Genomic DNA, 19,040 nt, shown 5'->3' with positions numbered 1-19,040 from the left:
TGAGCAATTTACCGAATGATTTTATTAACAGAAATACTAGATAAAGCATGACTAATACAGTAGAGATAAAACAAGTCATGCGTTTGGACAGAGAGAAGGTAAAGAGCATCTGCATATATGAACTTGAACTAAACACATCTAGAACAGACACTAGATGAAGTTGCATATATGAAGTAGAACCTAACACATATAGGACGGAAAGTAGAGCAAAGAACTCTGTCATGACATCTAACAGAAAGAGCAAGAACACGTACGGGACAGCAGCAGTGGAAGTGCTGGACTTGGAGTCGGTGTCCTCGCCTGCCATGTCGTCGAGGAGATCGTGGACGTCGGGGAAGAAGTCGTCGGCGACCGGATCGCCCGTGATGAAGCAGCCAGTAGTCGCGCTGAGCGCTCCCCAAAAACCTTATCACCCTTCTCCCGTACAGGACTCAAAAGGTGCAATTTCGGAGGCCTACTGTCCCGACCTGCGGTGCATGCCGCAAGCCGGGATGGGGAAGATTGTAGCAGCAGCGCAGTGCTCAGGAACTTGTGGCGAGAGGAGGAAGAGGTTCTGGTGCATCTCTCTGGGAGGAGCGACCTCCCTTTTATAGGCGCAAGAGAAGGAGGCGAGAGGGCAACGACGGGAGGCGAAACGAAGAGAGTGTGTGGCAAAAATTTAGATATCGACTCGGCTCTTTCCCGCAACCCGTGGCGCGGCGCGGCGCGGCGCGTCGTGACGAGGCGGGCGGCGGAGGAGCGCGCGTGGATATCCCTCTTGTTCTCATGCTCGTACAAGTGGGAAAAGAACCTCCCTTATAAGGAGGTCCAACTCCCACTAAACTAGCAATGTGGGACTAAACTTTAGTAGTATCACTTGCCTTGCACAAATGGGCTAAGTGGGCCTCTAGGATTTATTAGGAATTTCTGAAATTGTTATTGGGCTGCCCAAAATAAACTAAATTCCAGCAAGATCAAACCTACACCATAGCTTGTTTTTGTTAATTTCAGATACGAATTGACGTGTGTGGCACTGCAGGCAGTCCTAGTTCATCTTCCTGCACAAGCAGAGGAAAGCAAGCACAGCAAATTAGTTTACTAGTTGGGACACAAGCATAGACGTTCACTGAAACTGAAATGAAGCAAAGTATGTGATGTGGTATGATAGGACCGAGACAACGGTAATTGTTCCAAAAGCTCAGGATCAAATCCATCATATGGTACATGTTTGGCATTAAAGTGGTTTGCATGTCCTCCCGTGAGTTGTTTTTGCTGGTAATATCAAGCAAGGATAAGCTCAGTTGTTCACACCAACAATATAGGTACTTGACATGAAATTAAACCCGAAATACACAATTTTTAGGTTAGGAAATACTTCCATAATGATCGCACGTATCTAGCCTGTCATTTAGATCATGTGACGAGATAAAGAAGCCGTTTTACAACTTCACGCACAGTGATTGCATGGGAAATGGCATGAACCATCGATTTCTTTCTCAGGAAATCAACACCATAATCAACATAGCAGAAACTAGTCAGTCTTGCAATTGGCATACCTAACTACCTGCTGCCAGTTTTCCATGACTGCTGCATGACCACTTGGTGAAGCAGGTAAGTTAAGCTCAAAATCAAGATATGTTTTATTTGGTTAGAGGTACGATGGGACTGAATTTGATTTGAAGTCCATCAGCTTCCAAAGCATCGAGCTCTGCATTTTTCAACATATAAAATGAGCGCAGCAAACAAAGAACTGTCTTGTATGTACATTAATAAATAGTGCAGGGATTATGACAAAGTGCCAAAGAAACGTTTTAGGTAAAATCATGGACCTAAGAACTGATAAAAACTGAGAATTGCTGGATTGAATTCAACTACAGAATTTAAATTGATGTGAGCAGTGAAATCATGGACCTAAGTACCACTGTAAGGGAAACTATTTGATTCAGTAACTTTAAGGTGATAATACCTGGTGTTTGAGTCATCTAAGAATAGCCAACTACAAATAAATTCCTCCTCATCAATGTCATCTGGGACATTGTAGCTTCTACCTAGAGTTCCTTGTATTTCACTGCTCACATCCATAACATCTATCGTCTCGTCTTGCATGCTCTGCGGATTATGAAAGCAGGTACGGATTCATATGTAATTCAAACAAAATAAGCTGAAGATCTTGAAAACATGAACAATGATGCTGCACACGTCTATATTTTCAATCCTGACAGTCTTCATCATCCCTTTCAGTTCTTTATTGGCAGCTTTCATTGCAGTCATCTGTTAAATGAAAAACAATTCAACATAAGTTTGGGTGCCACAATAAGAATCTGTCATGAACTAGATAGGAAACTAAGGCAACATATAGTGTGTTGAGCATCTTTAATTCTGTCTGATGCCAAAGCGAGTTGGTCAAGATTATATGTTTGGTTGGACAGGATGTCACGTTGACCTTCATACCTGTAGGGAAAGCATGTGGAGTATAAAGATTGGAGCACTAGAATAATAGCCTACTGCCACAGGAGGAATGATTAAATGATACAGGGTAATCAGTGCCCTTTAACTAATAGCATTTCCATTTCTGTCTTGTCCATGTCAAGAAGTTGTGAAATCAGCAGTTTCTATAACGAGTAACATTGTAGATAAGAACGTAATCTTTTATCTATATATAAGGAGGTTTTCAAACTACACAAAAATGACCTATTATTGTAAAGAAGGGGAAAAAAACCTAAAGGTGTATGAGAGCACATAAACCAGATTCGGGATTGAGCTATATGCCTTCTCGGGCAACCTTTTAGATGGTCACTTGTCAACATTGATGATGGCAGCATGGACCGGCGAGCAGCCGCGAAGAGAGGAGAAAAAAACGTCGCTGCAGCGTGTTGTGGGCATTTCATCGAACATGTGGTGTGCGGGTGCTGATCTTTATGGCCTTGGTCGCCTCTCTCCTCCGATTCCTCGTCTGCCCCCGAAATCGGTGCTCAAACTACCAAAATCAGCAGCAAGCAACAGTTTTCTTCATCCGTGGCATGGCATCAATCAACGGAAGTTGTAGGATTTGGTAGAAGGAGAGAGCACTAGGCGGCGGAAACGCAACACCTACTGACCTGAGGCTGTGAGCACTGGGGGTCGAGAGGGAGTTGGCCAGAGAAGAGCTGGCGGACGTGGTCGGTGTCTTTGCCGACGAGCAGACACCGCAGTCGCTCGCCGACGGGGACGGAGCTCGCGATCTCCCGTCGTGGCGCCGCAACTTGGCAACGACGGCCTCGATATGTAGATATATAGAAAAAGAATAATCCATTCCAAAATAAGTGCCGTGGTTTAGTAGTTTCTAAAGAATGTTCAACGTGTAATATAAAAATGTTTCGGGGAATGTCAAAAATTATGTTCTCACAGTTTTAAAAAATGTTCGTACAACTCAGAAAAATGTTCACGAGTTTAAAAATTTCTCATGCAGTACAATTTGCTTTTATAAGATTTAGAACAAATCACACCATCCAATAAACTGTTTGTGACACTTTAAAATGTTCACACTTATAACAAAATTATGTTCATGAAATTTCAAAAACAAGTTTGTCCATGCTCAACATACAATTAAAAAATGTTCGCATGTATATGGAAGATGTCCAACGCGTATTCAGAAAATATTCAATGTGTATTTAAAAAATATTCATCATGCATTTACAAAATTATCAAGTTGTATCCTGAAAATGTTTCACATGTATTGAAAAATATTAAACATGTACTTGAAAAATGGTTATCATGTGTTCCAAAACATGTTCAAAGACGTATTTTATAAAATGTTCATCATGCATTTGAAAAATATTCAGTGTGTACACAAAAAAAAGTAGAGCATTTGAAAAATATAGCTCTGGCGCTACTATCCATCGCTTTTAGCAAGCGCTAGCGTACGAGTCCCTCGCTGGTCACCCCTAAATAGGTCAGCGAGTGCTAGCACTGTGGCACCAGCGAGCTAGTGTGGTGGTTGTTTTCTTTTTCTCCAAAAATTGTAACTTTTTAATGTTTGCAAATTCAAAATTCTGAATATTTTTATAAATGATAAATTCTTTAAGAAATTTGAATTTTTTAAAGAGTGAACTCTTTGAAAACACGAATAAATGTTGAGAACACGATTTTTTTTAAATCCAAGCAAAAAATCGAAATTCTATCCAAATTTTGAAAAAGTGAACAATTTTCAAATTACTTTTTGAAAAAATACACACTTAACAATTAATTATATATTTTGTTGAACATTTTATATATGGTTAACAATTTTACAAAATCACACTGAAGAATTATTGAATATGCAATGAACATTTTATTTGTGTACAATGAAATTTCCTTAATATACGGTGAATAATTTTTAATTACACTGATCATTTTATGTTTTATGGTGAACAATATTTAAAAATCCCAAATATTTTTTGATGTCTCGAACAATTTTTTAGACATGTGAAAACTTTTTGAAAATTTCTTGAAATTGTGAATAAAATTTAAAATTTTGAACATATTTTTGTAAAATAAAAAAATGATTTGAAAAAAGGTGATTTTTTTCATAAAAACATGAACAATTTAGAATATCTGAACATTTATAGAAAATTTTGAAATTAAAAAAGAAAAGAAAAGAAAATTAAACATAAAAGGTAAAAAAATTGGGAGGAAAAAATAGTAGAAAATAAAACTATTATTTCAAAGTCATGTATTTAAAAAGGAAAAAGTAAAAGAGAAGAACGGAAAACGAAAAAGAAAGAAACCAAAGAAGAAAAAGAAAAAGTAGAAATAGAAACCGGGTCAAAAAAAACAAGCAAAAAACATAGAGAAGAAAAGACCATTGGAAGCTTCCCAAAACTTTTGGGGATGCTTCCTCTCAATGGACTGGCCCGCTGGACACGCCTGTAGGTGATTGACGTCGTAACGCTAGCAAAAACCGACATACATCAGTTGTGATATAGCTCTCGCGCTTGGCGAAGGCAATTCTAGTCAACTGTGTGTGCGTGCCAGGCTCTACGATTTGGTGCCCGTGATGGACCTCACAATTATGATGGGCTGAAGTAGTCTACACCACACAAAATGATGGTCCGAAAACAGCCCAAGAAGTAACTACTTATAGCAAGACTTCTCCCATGTCCTTAGGAACAAACGTAACTACTCAAAAATCATATTCATGTTCATAATCAGAGGGGTATTAATATGCACATAAAGGATCTGAACATATGATCTTCCACCAAATAAACCAACTAGCATCAACTACAAGGAGTAATCAACACTACTAGCAACCCACAGATACCAATCTGAGGTTTTGGGACAAAGATTGGATACAAGAGATGAACTAGGGTTTGAGATGACATGGTGCTGCTGAAGATGTTGATGGAGATTGACCCCCTCTCGATGAGAGGATTGATGGTGATGATTTCCCCCTCCTGGAAGGATGTTTCCCCGGCAGAACAGCTCCGCCGGAGCCCTAGATTGGTTCCGCCAAGGTTTCGCCTCATGGCGGCGGAGTTTCATCCTGAGAGCTTGTTTATGATTTCTTTTTTTCCAGAGCGAAAGACTTCATATAGCCAAAGATGGGCACCGGAGGCCTGCCAGGGGGCCCACGAGGCAAGGGGCGTGCCCCCCACCCTCGTGGATGGTGGGTGCCCCCCTCTGGTGGTTCCTTCGCCCAATATTTTTTATATATTCTGAAACTGACTTCCGTGGAGTTTCGGGACTTTTGGAGCTGTGTAGAATAGGTCTCTAATATTTGCTCCTTTTCCAGCCCAGAATTCCAGCTGCCGGCATTCTCCCTCTTCATGTAAACCTTGTAAAATAAGAGAGAATAGGCATAAGTATTTTGACATAATGTGTAATAACAGCCCATAATGTAATAAATATCGATATAAAAACATGATGCAAAATGGACGTATCATGAGATCGTGAGGATTAATTATCTTGGTGGCGTGGCCCTAGATTGTAGAATGGTGAATGATGAAATTTGTGAGTCAGTCCAACAAATGGTATTGTCAATAGGGTACATATAGTATTTTTTGTAGCCAGGTCAGCCAATGGTCCCATGTCTATAGGTGGTGTAATATTAACATTAGCCCAATTTTCCTGCAATTAACATGGAGACCCTCTTTAACTTAACTGGTATATGTGTTAAATGGAGGAAAGTGTCAATCAAGTCCACTAAGAAATAAAAATTGATGAAAAATCTATCTATATTCATATCTAAACAAAAATATATCATGAATCAAACATTTATTAGATGCAAATCAGCTCCACAATTAAGGAACATTGAGACAATGCCTATTTTTTGCATATAAGAAAATATAGATAATGAGGGCATGTACAATGGTTGATAAGATTGCCTTATCTTATGTCCCCTATGTAATCTAGAGAAGACAACAAAAAATGATGTACAATGTATTACTCTTCGTCTGATCTCTAATAACAAGATATTCCTAATTATGTGGTGAGAGAATTTTTGCTAAGAGATCATCTCTTAATGAAGAGAAGGCAAGTTTTTTCTTATGGTTTCTCTCTCCTCCACCTCTGCAATTATCCTAAGTAGCACTTCTAAGATAAGACCATTGTATATGTCCTCATACATCCTTTCCTTGGATGTAAATCAAGTCCATTGTTAATTATTATTGATGCATAAATTGATCTGTATTCATATAAAAGATAGGCCATCAAGCAATCATTAATTGGATGTAAACCAAGTCCGTATTTAATGAACATTAATTAAACAATTGATTTATACCCAACTCTAGAAAGATTAGTTCACTGGATGACTACCCATTAAATGTTCAGTGCATCATCAGTACAATGCAATCTAAAGCCTTCTAAAAAAGAACCTGGCTCAATTCTATATAAGTTGTGTTCTATGAAGAAGATACAAGTACGTCAAGAATCATATAGTTACTATTTCATGAAAATAACACAATTACCTATACAAATGGGAGGTGATTATGTTGTCATATCGGTCTTACTATGCTTTTTGTGTATAACTTTCCACCTCACCTTTGTTGAATCGATAGACGTAGATGTCAATCTCCAGACAAATGAGAAGGTAACCAATAGTTTACTTTTAGATTTTGATATATACAACTTTTTATCAATTGCTTTATGTATTATCCCATTGTTGTGTCTACTTGACCACTTAATCTTGATAATTACTATTGGTGTTAATATTCATAACTACTTTATGTTACTTATATGCCCAACTAAAATTTAGGACACATATGTGAAACAAATACTTATCTTTCAAAGACTATGTACATCAATTATATATGCTAACTAGTCATGAACTATTATTTCCCTCTACAGAACACCACTCTTTTAAGACCTAAACCTTTCCGTTTTCCTTGGAGAGCTGATATCATGAATGAAGGAAGCGACATTGTTTCTCATGTACACACACTCAACCCCATTCTCTGTATATATCTCTCTTTACTTTTTCATGTGTTAGATTTGGGATATTTTGTTAATTTCTTGTTGGGTATTGATCACAAAAAACGTCACAATGTATATGCCAGAGTGACATGTGACAAATATAAAAGGCAAAGTCAAGGTATTTCCAATATAAGCATCACATATTTAAACCATAGAGAAAAAACAGTAGAAATCTAATTCATTCGTGATGTATCTAAATCATTGCTAGTCAATCTAAATTATGGCCAATGGTCCAAGAGACAAGGTGGTACATAAAGACCAGATAAAAGGCATACACCTAAATGAACTTATCTTGATCCCCTATATACCGCGAAAGCTATGATCATTACATACAAAACATGCTACCAAAATACCGTGAACAACAGATTCAGAGAGGCATTTAAGACATACTCTATTGGAGACTTATGCTGACATACCAACTTTATTGGCAATACACTTCACACCTATTAGAGAGAGAATCAAATCTTGTTTCAACCATGCCACAAGGAGAGAAGATGTTGTGAGCCCAAACACGTAAGTAAGACCATCGAAAATGCACATGAACTAAAGCATTGCATGCATCACCACAAAAGGTATAACTGCGTTGGATTGATACCACACCCCATGGAGGAAGCTAAATCCAGTATCATATACTCAACAAGGCCAATGAAAACTAATCTAGACTAACTCCAAGATAGCATGAAAAATTCCCCATTGTAAATGTCTGGTAGGTGAACCTCATACCAAGGCCAAGAACGCACACCCTCACTTGTTTATTATGTCGTTCTCTATAGATTTTTCTGGTTATTTACTAATTTGAGCTATAATCTTCTATCACTAGTATGCAATGTGGCACACAGAGCCAGGACAATTCTACGGCCTTCGAGCTGACATGAGTATATGGGCTTTACCAAATCAAGGAACTTCTCAAGAATCTGGAGCATCCTTACAGATCTATTGTCAAGATGGAGGAAACTACAACTTAATTCAAGTTGGATTTCATGTACAAACATATCACCCATTATGGTAAAGTCAAAATGCTTTTGAATAAACAACTATTTCATAATTTGCTTCTGCTTGCAGATTTCCCCCTCTTTGTACCATAACAGAGATATTCGCTTCTTTACATATTAGACCGTAAGTATAATCAATGTCATTTTAACAAGTTATATATTATTGTGGTCCCCATATAGTTTTCTGGTATTTCGTAGGAGTTAGAGGCACTATTGGACTAAGTAAAAGTCTCTTTACATCCAAAATAATACATGTCTCCTTTTTTTGTTGCTCAGAAGGACTTGAAATCGAAGGGGTGCTACAACTTGCAGTGCCCAGGATTTGTTCCTGCAAGTCGAGCTAATCTGGTGCCTGGACAAGCCGTGGCTCCTCCATCAATTTATGGCGAACAAGACCACTACGTTAGGCTTAGCCTCAACAAGGTGCACCATTTGTCCCATTCTGGAGATTACTATATCTATACAAATTCACAAATATGCTACTATTTCTACAATAAGTAGATGATACATGCGCGTTCCTGCAGCAACCTCATCGAATGAATCACGTAAATAGATGTTATATAAGAGCAACTACAAAAGGGAAAAAGTTGGATTGTAGTTAATAGAATTCCATTTTTCTAACAAAATGTGAAATATGAACTGCATATGTATCCTCAGTGTGCCCAACATATAATCCATTCATGACAACAAAAAATAAATGCAAAAACAGTAATTTATGATGAACATGCATGACTTGCTGGCGTGGCAAGACTGCATGGATAGGAAAAACAAGCACATATGAAAAATATAACTTACGGGGAACATGCATGACTTGTTGATGTGGTATGGATGCACACATAGAAAGAAAAGTAAACTTATAACTAACATGTATGACTTGCTGACGTGGCATGGCTGCTTGAATAGGAAAAATAGGTAGTGGATTGCAACTATTTAAGAATAGAGGATTAAAATTAACAAAGATATATTTTATTAATGTCAAAATTAGTTAGGCATAAGTTCACATGGTTATTAAGTACCATGCTTTGTATTTTATTAAGAAAATATGGAACATTGGAATCTAGGAAATTGTACGCCACCCAAGATTCTTGCAAATAACAACATGTTTTCTACTCTTCTTGTACATGAAATTTATTGTTCATTGATGTCATCAATCCCTTGTTGACTACAGGATCCAAATTCCGGAGATTGGGTGGTGTACCATCATGATTTACAAAAACCATCATTCTTGGGACATTTTCCAAATAAGCTTTGCCCCGGAACACAACGTATACAAGCCTTGACTAGATTCGTGAATTACTTGAAGAATGCACATGGTCCTCCAATGGGTAGCGGCCACTTCCCCGATTATGACGATAAGAGATCTGCGTACTTCAAGCACATTCAGAATTACAATCCAAATGGCCATTCTTCCGACCTCTTTGGCATTCCCATGGTTAAGTTAGTTGATAGGCCAGATTGTTATAGAGCAAATAATTTATTTCACGAATATAAGAAGGGTTATATGTTCAACTATGGTGGACCAGGTGGTTGTGTTGGTTGATAAAAAAAAGTTGTATTGCCATTTGCGTTCAATAAATAAAAAAGACTGTCCCTTGTTTCATTTCACGAATATAAGAAGGGTTATAGGTCTTGATGTTGATTATCACCATTGTCCTAGTTTATTAAATTGTTGGTTTTCACCGCACACTTAAGCCATTCCCATCGCGTGCACTTCTGACAGGAGCTAGGTGACAATAGTAAGACAAATCAATGAAGCCTCAAAGCAGCAAACACCATACGATCGGACCTCTATGGGCCCAAATATGGGGCAGGAAACCTAGGTAGAACACTACCAACCAATGTGGAATGTTTATTTTGTGTGTGCACTTGCTGCTGTGGCCAAACCCTCCATCCACTGAAAGTCTGAAGCTTGTCTCAGATAGACTCACTGTGTGCAGTGCAAGGTTGGTGCATAGAGAAAGTGGAGCACACTCCTTCCTGCGCAAGCAGCCGAGTTGACGATGATGATGACGGCGAATTTCTCGTCTCTGGGCATGCAGGAGATGACGGCGAGGATGATGATGGTGATGATGACGGGGGCTGATCGAGCACACACCCCAAGCCGGAGACGGGCACGATGCATGCTTTTGCTTTTGTTTCTCGTGATGACTTGTAGCAGAAAATGTAGAACCTAACACAATAATCTGAACAATCATCGAGTTCAGAGACCTTTGCTACACGACAGCTTTGGTCGACAGGCAAGCAATATTACAAAAATGAAGTCCTTGTCCATATGAGCATTATATATCCAGGAATATGTAGTCCTTGTCCTTGGGGCGGAACAGAAAATAATATATGTTTTCAGGGTTAGGGCAGGACTGGCATGAACTGGATCTTTTTATGTGATGGAAACCAATTTTGGATATGCAATTAGAACTGCTGGATTGTTTTGTCCATCAACTGGAGAGTTGCTCCATATATACATATAGCATGGACTCATGCTTGATCAGGCAGAAAAGAGCTCCAAGTCTTCCCGTCAGTGCTGGAGATGTGATGGAGATCATTCAACTGGAAGCATGCAAAGATACATCCTGAGCTGACTCGGAACCTGCAAGCACTCCTTCTGAGGTGATCTGCCTGCTTGTGCTACTAGCCTCATGTGGCGCGTTTTAAAATTTCTCTTGGAAACATGAACCTTACTTCTGATACATGTGCATGTGCTTATAGCATCCGAGCACTTCATACTTCGTTAATACAGTATAATGAAAGCGGGCGGTGCATCCTTTTTCTCTAAAAAAATTGTGGTCGGCTTCACCAAACATTCTCTTTTGGCTTGATTGTCCACCATAATTATTTTGGGCACACCATAGGATTCACCCATGATGGTCGTGATGCTGTGCGCAGCATCTCACGAACTCTGATGATCAGATCCGGCACTGCTGCACATAAGAAATATCAGCTGAGCACAACGATCTATCTACACATGCGTCAGTATATCATTTGGCAGCAGGTGAGCAGGAAGATGCGTCTCAAAGGTTGATACTTGTTGTGGCCTGCCCCTGAAGATTTGTACAATAAATTTATCAGCTAACATAATAGTTTGAATAATCAGAGACTTTTGTTACAGACTTATAGTAGAAGTTTGGTCGACGGTTATGCAGGCAAGCAAACATTGGAAATTCGTCGTGAGCTCATAAGAAAAATGATTGACATGGAACAACAAATAATTTACTACTAGGGTACCTTGTGTCTTACTTAGTTTCAAGCATTACAAACTTAAGATCATGTGAAAAGGCCCAGGTGAAGAAAACAGGAGAGCTAGCAATGCCTCATAAATTCTTTATAATTAAGAAAAGTAGATACCAATTCAACCAAAATAATCATCATAATTCACCTCAGCTAGTGGAACCAGACATGCTAAAAAGAGGACGTACAACCGCATCGGGAGCAGCTCCTCTATCACTCGCTATTATTCCAAAACAAAAGTAGTAAAGAGACATTCCATTGTTCAACTGGGATCAGGAAGGGAAAAAAAAATCAATCTTGCAACCAGGAGCTGAGGCAAGAGAATACCATGCACAGGGTGACGTACAGAATAATGCAGAAAGTGTGTCAAACAGCAAAGGTAGTATGAGTCTACCTTAGAGACTATGTTTAAAATGCAACCAGTCTAATCTACATGTACACAGGCGCCACTTGGAGCTACCAATTACCAAGTATGGGAGCAATAATAATCATTCGCACACTTTCTGATTACTTGTATCTACAAAAGTGCTGGGCTATCAACTCATTCATGGGAAGACGTGCAGAATGTGCTAGAAGAAGTAGAATATTACCAAATCAATCCACTTGAGCTTGGAACTTTTCTTCGGTCAGTGTTGGCCAAAAAATTTGCTTGGCTGTATTCCCCGCTTGTATTCCACAAGTTGAACGTTTCTTCAGCTAGCCACTTGAATTCAACAAGTTGCAGGACTATCACTTTGAATTCAACAAGTTGCAGCCACTGCCTCATATTCCCTCACACAGGGCTTCCAACAATACTTGGTGTCCAGGATTTGTATTAACCCCAATTCCAACACTGAAACCTTTATTATTTTTACCTAATAATAAAGGACGGTGACTTTCATAGTTTTTCATACGTCACTCTTTTATATCCGTTGATTTTGTGTTAACCATAAAGATTGACGGTTCATATTTAAATAAAAACTAGATCTACGTAACGAAAACCGGAAACAAAACCTGAACACACATAAGAAAACGAAACCGAGAAGGAAACTTTCACACACGGACACTCATCCAGTTAATAAAATCAGAACAAAACCTGGATGCACGTAAGAAAAGAAATCGAGAAGAAACCTGACCCTTAAAAAAAAGGAAAAGTACACACACGCCCGCACGGTCCCAGCCCCTTCCTCCACGCTCGAGGGATTCCCCAATTTCATCCCCTCTCCACGGATGCCTAAAACAAAAATCTTCTGAGGACCCGTCACCTGCATGGCTCCACCCGTCCATGCACCTGCGTCTTGGCCGCCGCACCCCAGCCCTCCGATGGCGGCGCCTGATGCTCCTTCCAATGACTTCTTCCCTGTGGTGCCGCCGGCGGCCACTGGTGGTGGCTCTACCCCTCTGTGCACGCATGCGCCTACACCGGTGTCAGCGACGGGCGCTATGCGGTGGCCTTCCTACATCAAGACTGAGGAGAGTGAGTCTCATAGTACGCGTGCGTCTTCTCGCCAGAGACACGGGCATGAACGTGGAGCAAGGTGTCGAGGCTTCCCATGTCGGAGTCCAACCAGGCGTTGTGTGACCTTCATGGCTATGCAGCTGCAAGCAGGTCACCCTGCAAGTGAATCAAGATGGGCTGGGTCGACCTCCTGTGCAGCATCCTCCTTGAATTCAACCTGTTCGACAAAAGTCCCGTCACCAGATCCCAATTGCTGGACCATCGGTAAAGGGTAGAGAGCCACGATAACACACCAAGCAGTCCAGGATATTGTCGCCGTGGTGTCTTCAACCACGTCGCCTCACTGTGCCCATATCAACCAACCAACCCAAGTCAGTGTGGTACACTCCCCAACCTCTCCACTGTCTTTTATTTGGCTTTATTTTCTTGATTCCATCTCTAGGTCAGGACGTCAGGTGAGATGATCTTGTCAAGCTGCAGCTCTTCAGTCTTCACCATCTGCATCCAGAGAAATATTTGGACATGCATCCTGTGATTGGACGGTGTGGAGCAGGCGCTACAGTTATGGGATGGGAAAGAACCCTTATTTGTGCTAATGTGTTTATAGAGTTTATTATAGAGCGCTACACATTAGCACAAATAGGAAAGAACCCTTATTTGTGCTAATGTGTTTATAGAGTTCTCCTACAGTTCGAGAATTTTTTAGGACCATTTGTTTGACTGAAACTAGAGGCGCAGTTATGACAATTTGTACTTAGAAGAGATCTTGAGAATACTAGAAACCTATGGACTGAAACCAGAGCAGATGAGTTTAGTGTCCTGTTTTTGTATCTTGGTAGAATGAGATGACCAGGAAAGTTTATCGCTGCACTCTGTATAACGTGGGATCCTTATAGTGAGACTTTATCCACCTGGTTAAATCCGTGATTTATATAAGTTCTCTTAAGAAAAGGCTCGCAGTAGCTTCTTCAAGAAATAATTTATATTTATTCATGACAACACACTAAACATTACTAGATTTATCTAGGAGGATAATGTACGCAGTTGCAGACTTTCAGTTTGTTGCAATTTATTGTGAATTTCGTATCTCCCTTCTGCACGCTCCAACCCAGTCCTGGTACATAAAGGAATGTGCCTCCGAGTCAGCACTCACACACCGCCACGGTTGCTCAGAAATCAAAACAAAAAACACCATCACAATAGAGATCCCCGCCGCTGCACCGCCTCACGAGGAGGGACTGGTGCTATGTATCCTTCCTCCGCCCTAGATGGGTTAGAACTGCGGCTATTTGCACGGCAAGCTGTTGCTATTTTTCTAGAAGGGCTGATTTTTTAGGAAGTTGTATGATGCTATGTCTCTTATTCAGTTTTTATCTCGAGTTTAGCTCTCTGCTTCAAGCAAAGCCATGTCCTCCAAATAAATAGTGAATCAAATAGAAGGAAAAGCAAGTTATGCTCGCAACTTTATTTTTCGATTATATTTTACCTCTCGATTAATCCACTAGCGAACAACCATTAACTGTAAAAGAAAGGGACAATATTGCTTGATGCGCATAAGGATCCTCAAGAAATATATTTTGCACAATAAATATTAACAGCTGAAATAAATATGCACCCGTTGCAACACACGGGCATTTTTGCTAGTAGTAATATAAAATCAATAGAAATTCAGCATGGAATTTTCCCAAGGATAGTTGCATTGCCGCCCCACCACTTGAGCTAATCTTTTGGTCTGTGTACCAACTGAAAAGCAAGGAGGGAAACATTTAAGAGAATAGCTTAAGACATAATTGAAGCAGTTACAATTTACATCATCAAACAAACAAGAATTACTATCAAACCAATCAGAGGAGCTGCCATCAGATAAAAACTCTGCCGCAATGTTAACTCAAAAGTCCATTCAGTGCATAAGTTGTAGACGGAGAAGAACTCAGAAGGATATGAGTAGGCGTACGCTGTGGGTACCCTTCTATCCCTGCTTTCAATTGCTTTCAAGGAGTAATTACTCTGTCATATTTCCACAGGCATGAGGAAAGAAAATAGAGTAAGAGATGGTGACGCTGAAGGAAAAACAGGCAGTCCAACAGAAGCTTCCTGTTAATTTGTGTGTTGACTGACTGAGGATCTCATAACAGTGGACGACACACACCTTAAATACTCATCAATGGTGTCCACAGAATCACATCCTCCAACCAATAGTCCAATACACAACATGCAAACACTAGGCAGCAAAATGCCATCTTCCTCGACACCATTGTTGTACCTCTGGTGGTGTGCCTTCTTCTCTTGCAAGAAGCACACGCGGCTCACCATGGAGGGATCTCACTGAGGTCGCAACACATGGCCCTCCTCCACTGGAAAGCTACACTTGTGAGCCCACCACCGCAGATGAGCTCTTGGCAGGAAAACACCAGCCTGTGCAACTGGACGGGCATCATGTGCACGGCTGTTCGCCATGGCCACCGCATGCCCTGGGTGGTCACCAACATCTCCCTGCCAGATGCTGGCATCCGTGGTCAGCTTGGTGAGCTCAACTTCTCGGCTCTTCCATTCCTTCAATATATCGACCTTACTAACAATAGTCTCCATGGTGCACTGCCCTCTAGTATCAGCTCCCTGTCAGCACTTTCAGTACTTGGCCTTCAATACAACCATCTCACAGGGAAAATTCCCTATGAGATTGGTGACCTGCAAAGTCTCAGGGTACTTGGCCTCGCATATAACAGACTCACAGGACATATCCCTGTGTCTCTGGGTAACCTAACAATGTTAATTGATCTTTTCATTCACCAAACCATGCTATCAGGCCCCATTCCCGAGGAGATTGGAAGGCTTGTCCACCTACAAGTTCTACAGCTAAGCAATAGCACCTTAAGCGGCATGATACCAAAAACCCTTGGAAATCTGACCCAGCTAATTGGTTTGTTCCTGTTTGGTAATCAACTTTCAGGGCATATACCCCAAGAACTAGGCAGGCTCGTCCATTTGCAAACTCTTCAGCTTAGTTCAAATGATTTTTCAGGTCCAATTCCAGTCTCCATAACAAATCTCACCAAGATAAACCAACTATATCTCCATCAAAATCAAATCACAGGTTCAATACCCCCAGAACTAGGGAACCTGGGTATGCTCAATGTACTTGGTCTCTATACAAATCAAATCGCAGGTTCAATACCACCAGAACTAGGCAACCTCACTATGCTAAAACAACTTGCCCTCTCTGAAAATCAGATAACCGGTTCCATCCCCCAGGAAATTGGCAACCTGATGAACCTCGAATATTTAAGCTTGCATCAGAACCAAATTTCCGGATCAGTACCAAAAACTTTTGGGAAGTTGCAAAGCATCCAAACCATAAAAATCTTTAGTAACAAATTATCAGGTTCTCTTCCTCAAGAATTTGGAGAGCTCATAAGCCTTGTTGACCTTGAGGTGTCAAACAACTCACTTTCAGGACATTTACCTGCAAAGATATGTTCAGGTGGCAAACTTCAATATCTCAGTGTCTCTTTTAACATGTTCAATGGCCCCATTCCAAGGAGTTTAAAGACATGTACGACTTTGGTTCGACTTCTACTGGACTCGAACCAACTAACAGGAGATATATCCCAGCATTTTGGTGTGTATCCACAACTCATAAAGATGCGTTTGACATCGAATAGACTCTTTGGGCAGATCTCACCAGATCTAGGTGCATGTACCCAGTTAGAAGTACTACATCTAGCACAAAATATGATCACGGGTTCCATACCTCCGATCCTTTCTAAATTATCCAATCTAGTAGAGCTAACACTCGGTTCTAATAATCTCAGTGGTGAGATTCCACCAGAAATCTAGACGTTAACTAATCTATATAAACTGAACTTATCATCGAACCAATTATCTGGATACATACCTACACAGATAGAAATGCTAAGCAATCTAGGATACCTTGATATGTCTGGAAACAGACTGAGTGGATTAATACCTGAGGAACTAGGGGCCTGCATAAAACTACAGTCCTTGAAGATCAACAATAACAACTTCAGTGGGAGTTTGCCACCCGCGATTGGAAATTTAGCAGGCCTACAGATCATGCTAGATTTGAGCAACAATAACCTCAGTGGTGTGCTGCCGCAGCAACTTGGGAAGTTGGAGATGCTGGAATTTCTGAATTTATCACATAATCAGTTCAGTGGCAGCATTCCATCCTCCTTTGCAAGCATGGTGAGACTTTCAACATTTGATGTGTCCTACAACGACTTGGAAGGACTGGTCCCAACAACACGGCTACTCCAAAATGCTTCAGCAAGTTGGTTTCTTCCCAATAAAGGTCTGTGTGGTAACCTCTCTGGCCTGCCACCTTGTTATTCAACTCTAGTACCAGCTGGTCATCATAAAAGAAAGGTACTCGGTTTGCTTTTGCCAATTGCTATTGTCGTGGGTTTCGGCACTGTTCTTGTAATTGTTGTCATAGTAATGCTTACTTGTAAGAAGAGAAAACCACAAGAGAGTGTTGCTGCTGAAGCAAGGGACCTATTCTCTGTTTGGAATTTTGATGGAAGATTAGCATTTGACGATATTGTAAGGGCAACAGAAGACTTTCATGATAACTACATCATTGGAACAGGAGGATACGGCAGAGTCTATAAGGCAGAGCTCCAAAACGGGAAGCTAGTTGCTGTGAAGAAGCTTCACCAGACCGAAGAAGAGTTAGATGATGAAAGAAGGTTTCGTAGTGAAATGAAAATCTTAACACAGATCCGACAACGAAGCATTGTCAAAATGTATGGATTCTGCTCCCATCCAGCGTATAAATTTCTCGTCTACGAGTACATTCAACAGGGAAGCCTCCACAGGACATTGGAAAATGAGGAGCTAGGAAAAGAACTGGTTTGGCCCAAGAGAATTGCTCTTGCAACTGATGTGGCTCAAGCAGTATCTTATTTGCACCACGAATGCAGTCCACCTATAATCCATCGAGATATCACAAGCAACAACATATTACTTGATGCATCCTTCAAGGCTTTTATCTCGGATTTTGGTACGGCAAGGATTCTTAAGCCGGATTCATCAAACTGGAGTGCACTAGCAGGAACGTATGGCTACATGGCTCCTGGTATGTACGAGTATAACATTTCTTCTCACCACAGAAGTATTCATGTCTATCCATCTTTTTCAAATTCTAATGATTTGATTTTGTGCAGAACTGTCGTACACATCTGTTGTGACAGAGAAATGTGATGTCTATAGCTTTGGCGTGGTGGTGCTAGAGCTAGTGATGGGGAAGCATCCAAGGGATCTATTGGACGGTAGTTTGTCAAGCGGGGAACAAGGTATACTTGTGAAAGATATTCTGGACCAACGGCCGACAACACCAACAACAACAGAAGAGAAGAGCTTAGCTCTGCTCATCAAGCTGGCCTTCTCTTGCTTGGAATCTTCTCCACAAGCAAGGCCAACCATGCTGGCGGCATACCAAACGCTCATCCAGCAACCTTGTTCTAGTTCAAGTCCCGTGCCTTTCAGCACACTTACATTACAGCAAGGGATGCATGTTGATGATTCGAATTCTAGTGAGAAGCCAGGGTCTATCGTGGCGGAGGTCGATAAAATGTTTCCACTTTTGACTTGAGTCACTCATATTCCACCTATATATACCCCACGTATGCCAACATGGGATGAGTTGATGGCTTATTGTAAGTCTATGTATTTGTGGACACTCTCGTCATACAGTGAAAGATAACCGTCGTGTGCATGTGGTTTTTCCCGCAAGGGTTTTCCACGTAGAAATTGGTGTCATGTGTTCTTGATATTTCTCTTTTTGTTCGCTTGCCAATTTCTAAGAATGCATAAATATAATTTTATTGTGGGTTGCTTGTAATTTATATGTAGTGTTTACACTTATATTTGCTTAGACGTAGTATCCACATGTGACACTTCCTTTGGGTTGTCTGCACAGGTGCTTCAAATGGTGTGCTAATATTTGTCTCTTTTTG

At 40.5% G+C, this 19,040-nt stretch overlaps 1 protein-coding gene and 2 pseudogenes across 1 annotated transcript; all 3 read left to right on the top strand.

Annotated features, from left to right (window-relative positions):
• The first annotated feature begins 6,870 nt into the window (after nucleotides 1-6,870).
• Nucleotides 6,871-9,960, top strand: LOC125541651 (protein neprosin-like; annotated as a pseudogene).
• Nucleotides 9,961-15,266: 5,306 nt separating this feature from the next.
• Nucleotides 15,267-16,865, top strand: LOC147988219 (uncharacterized; annotated as a pseudogene).
• Nucleotides 15,403-18,829, top strand: LOC125529107 (MDIS1-interacting receptor like kinase 2-like). Its single transcript, XM_087520135.1, has 2 exons — nucleotides 15,403-18,160; nucleotides 18,249-18,829. Exons 1-2 carry the CDS (start codon nucleotides 16,972-16,974, stop codon nucleotides 18,674-18,676), a joined length of 1,617 nt encoding a protein of 538 aa, XP_087376261.1. The 5' UTR covers nucleotides 15,403-16,971; the 3' UTR covers nucleotides 18,677-18,829.
• Nucleotides 18,830-19,040: the final 211 nt, after the last annotated feature.

This window comes from Triticum urartu, chromosome 1A (assembly GCF_056163025.1).
Source record: "Triticum urartu cultivar PI428250 chromosome 1A, HENAU_Tu73, whole genome shotgun sequence".
Lineage (NCBI taxonomy): Eukaryota > Viridiplantae > Streptophyta > Magnoliopsida > Poales > Poaceae > Triticum > Triticum urartu.
The sequence above is the reverse complement of the archived record's forward strand: the minus strand, read 5'-3'. Positions and strand labels throughout refer to the sequence as shown.

What these genes read in the sequence shown, in the direction of transcription:
- LOC125529107 (XM_087520135.1), top strand. Translation starts at nt 16,972, where the DNA reads ATGCTAAGCAATCTAGGATACCTTGATATGTCTGGAAACAGACTGAGT. An exon ending in GTATGGCTACATGGCTCCTG is followed by an intron (nt 18,161 to 18,248) that starts GTATGTACGAGT and finishes GATTTTGTGCAG; the next exon opens with AACTGTCGTACACATCTGTT.